The sequence below is a fragment of the Odocoileus virginianus genome, chromosome 6, assembly GCF_023699985.2.
Source record: "Odocoileus virginianus isolate 20LAN1187 ecotype Illinois chromosome 6, Ovbor_1.2, whole genome shotgun sequence".
NCBI lineage: Eukaryota > Metazoa > Chordata > Mammalia > Artiodactyla > Cervidae > Odocoileus > Odocoileus virginianus.
The window spans coordinates 18,186,780-18,190,219 of NC_069679.1; the positions used below are offsets into that span (position 1 = coordinate 18,186,780).

At 37.6% G+C, this 3,440-nt stretch overlaps 1 protein-coding gene across 1 annotated transcript; it reads right to left on the bottom strand.

The window, feature by feature from the left end:
* Positions 1-1,424: 1,424 nt before the first annotated feature.
* Positions 1,425-2,372, bottom strand: LOC110147364 (olfactory receptor 4F15-like). Its single transcript, XM_020908832.2, has one exon. It carries the CDS (start codon positions 2,361-2,363, stop codon positions 1,425-1,427), a length of 939 nt encoding a protein of 312 aa, XP_020764491.2. The 5' UTR covers positions 2,364-2,372.
* Between the last annotated feature and the right edge of the window lie 1,068 nt (positions 2,373-3,440).

The window sequence follows — 3,440 nt, forward strand, 5'->3', positions numbered from 1 at the left end:
TTTATTTATATAGATTAGAAAGATTTTTGTCTCTGGCCTATATTATCTTTGGGTTCCAAAAGCTTGAAATTGCCATGGCTGTTTAGTTATGAAAACCATGATCCACTAATAAAAACAGATCAAGGAATGCTATAATATTCATATATGAAATTCTTGAAGCTCATTTAAAATAACTGTGAAATCTTGGTAGCTATAAGAAAAGTTATGGTGAATGCCCTTTAAAGTATTAATTAAAAGAAAAAAATCAATATAGACGAATACTATTTAATAGTATGCCTCTAATAAGTGACATAAATAAAAGCCATGGGTGAGTGATAACATTATCATCCAGTTATAAAATACCCAGGACCTTGTTAAAGAAATTTCTTTTTGAGCTGCAGAAAAAGGAACTTTGAAACAGCAAATAATAATGTGAAATTGATACCGATGAAAAGAGTAATGACCTTTCATTGTCACTTCTGCTATCACTGGGGCCAGAGATAGAAAGCCAGTGAATACTTTGTCAGTTAGAATACAAACTAACAAGTTCGCCTAGTTTTTTTTTCTTCCATTTTTTTAATCTAAGGTGAGAAGAAAGGAATTAACTGTGTCAGGTGATGGATGCATTAATTATCTTGATATTGGCAATCACTCCACAATGTATATGTATATCAAATCATCACATTGTACACTTTAAACATATACAATTATATTTGTCAATTTTTCCCCAGTAAATTGGGGCAGGGATGGAGAGCTGAGATCTGATTGTTATTCTAGATTTCTCACTTCACATATCTCTGCCTGAGTATTATCATTGATAAAATAAAAGGGTTAGAACACATGATCGTTCAAAGTTCAGTTATAAAATTCAACAATCCTATTACAAAGTCAACAGTTATCTAGATTATCTATTGGAAAAACAGTTATGTATTGGAAAAAACCAATCAGGTATTACGGTAGTTTGGTAGATAGTTTGAGAAATGAACATTAACCAATTCCAAACAGGGAAAGAATAACAGTGAAAAGGAATAATATTCTAATTTCCAACACTGAATTATTGAACACCTTCTCTGTTTGGCACCTTTGGAGAGATAAGACAATTGGATGTGGTGGATTAAGATGATAATCAGCTTTCATTTGAAGTATTTTACATAGTAATTATACAAAGCATGAGCTAAGCATTTCTTAATTATTAAAAAGACAAGATGAAATACTCACCACCCAGAGTTATCATGAATAGTAAATAAAACAATTCATATAAAACATCCAACAAAAGCTGGAAACATAGAAAACTACAATGTAAGCTCTCTTTATCCTTATTAAGTGTATAGCAACATGAAAAATCCCTAAACATAACCTAGTACATGAAATTAGTAGAGGCTTGAAATGACATTTTTTCTGCTGTCATTAAAGGTAGAGCTAAATATCTTTTATCTGTAGAGTATTTAGGACATCTTGCTGTAACTCACAAGCTGATGGCAGAGTTTCTTCATTGCTGCTTTCATCTCCTTGTTCCTGAATGTATAGATGACTGGATTCAGAAAAGGAGTGAGAACAGCATCAAAGATAGCAAGAAACTTGTCCAAGTGTGATGAAGGGAAGGGCCACGTGTAGAAGAAGATTAATGGCCCAAAGAATAAGACCACCACAGTGACGTGAGCCGACAAGGTGGAGAGGGCTTTGGATACGCTACCTGAGGAGTGTTTCCGAACAGTGACCAGAATGAAGATGTAAGAAATAATCAGTATGAAGAAGGAACCCACAGAGATGAGTCCACTGTTGGCGGTGACCATGAACTCTAGTCTATAGGTCTCTGTGCAAGCAAGTTTAATGAGTTGGGGGAGATCACAATAAAAGCTGTCCAGTACATTAGGACCACAGAAGGGCAAGTCTACAACAAAAGCCAATTGGGCCACTGAGTGAATGAGGCCAAGGACCCAGGCGGCAGCCAACATCAAAGCGCACATTCGTGGGTTCATGATGGTCAGGTAGTGGAGAGGCTTGCATATGGCCACATACCTGTCAAAGGCCATGGCGATAAGCAGCACCATTTCTGTGCCCCCAATGGCATGAATAAAGAAGATCTGAGTTAGACAACCCCCAAAAGAGATGGCTTTGTGTTTTCTGAAAAGGTCATAAATCATTTTGGGAGCAGCAATAGAGCAAACCCCCACATCAAGAAAGGAGAGGTTGGCCAGCAGGAAGTACATGGGGGAGTGCAAGTTAGTGTCAGCACTCACAGAAAATACAATGAGGAGGTTTCCCATCAGGCTTGCCATGTAGAACACAGAGGAAAAAAGGAAAAGAAGCAGCTGGATCTCCCAGGAACTGGAGAGTCCCAGGAACACAAACTCAGACACCCCGGAGTGGTTGGCTCCACCCATTGCCTCTGCAAACAGAGGTGACTCAATTTTACCTAGAAAGAGAATAAAAATGATATCAACCTTGTGAGGAGTCAATGACTGCACGATAATACTGCCATAGTTCACACAGCCAAAACACATATAATATAACCTTTTAATATTGTAAAGCCATTATCCTTCAATTAAAAAGCTGGTTTTTTTTTTTAAATGCCATTGCAGAAGATATGCAGTGACTATTTTCCAGAAAGCACTGCTTCTAACTCCCCAGCCTCTCTAGACTTCTCTAGGTTTTGATAAAAGAACTAAATATTCTGCTGAATCAGAAGGCTTATGGGAAGCAGATAGGAGTGCCCTGGAATACCATGAGGGGGGAAAGAGGAAATAGAAATGAACTTAGAGATTTTTCTCACAGTTTGTTACTCATGCATGGATTTCCCCAAACTTCAGACAATTGTGATGATGTTCATTTTCTTTACCCTCTGACTACCTCTGATATGAAATGCTATCAGTTTCATTGATACTCTCTTATGTTTAAAGCTAAACATATGGCAGTTTTATCAAATCATAGCCATCTTTTCCCCATAAAGAGATTAGATAATGTAGAAACCTTAAAAATGTATCCAGCTTCTGTAGCTCAACTCAAGGAGTGGGAGTGATCACAAAGCTTGAGCTGTGAGAGCATATGATAGAGTTAGGACAAGCCAGAAAAGAAACCTGTGCTGCAGACTCCCAACATGGATGAGATAATGCAATGTAGCAAACAAAATCCTGTGTTACATTAGGAGATCATTGTACATGTCATGTTCATGTTTCATGGTTCATGGAATGTTGGCAAGATTGAAAAGAACACTGTACTTGTAATTGGGAAAGTTGTGATCAAGCTCAAGCCCTAAGTTCATGGGAAGTTAGAGTAAGTTCTTTCTCCCATCCCTTCCACACTCAACTCACTTCTTGAACTCAGTTCCATCATCTGGAAAATAAAGGGGACTGAGTAGGTGATGCTAAGTAATCCTTTCAAGTCTTAACATTTCCATGACTTTATAACACAATGCCAGCGCAGTAGGTACAGAACCTCACCGTAATGATGGTATTCCATGC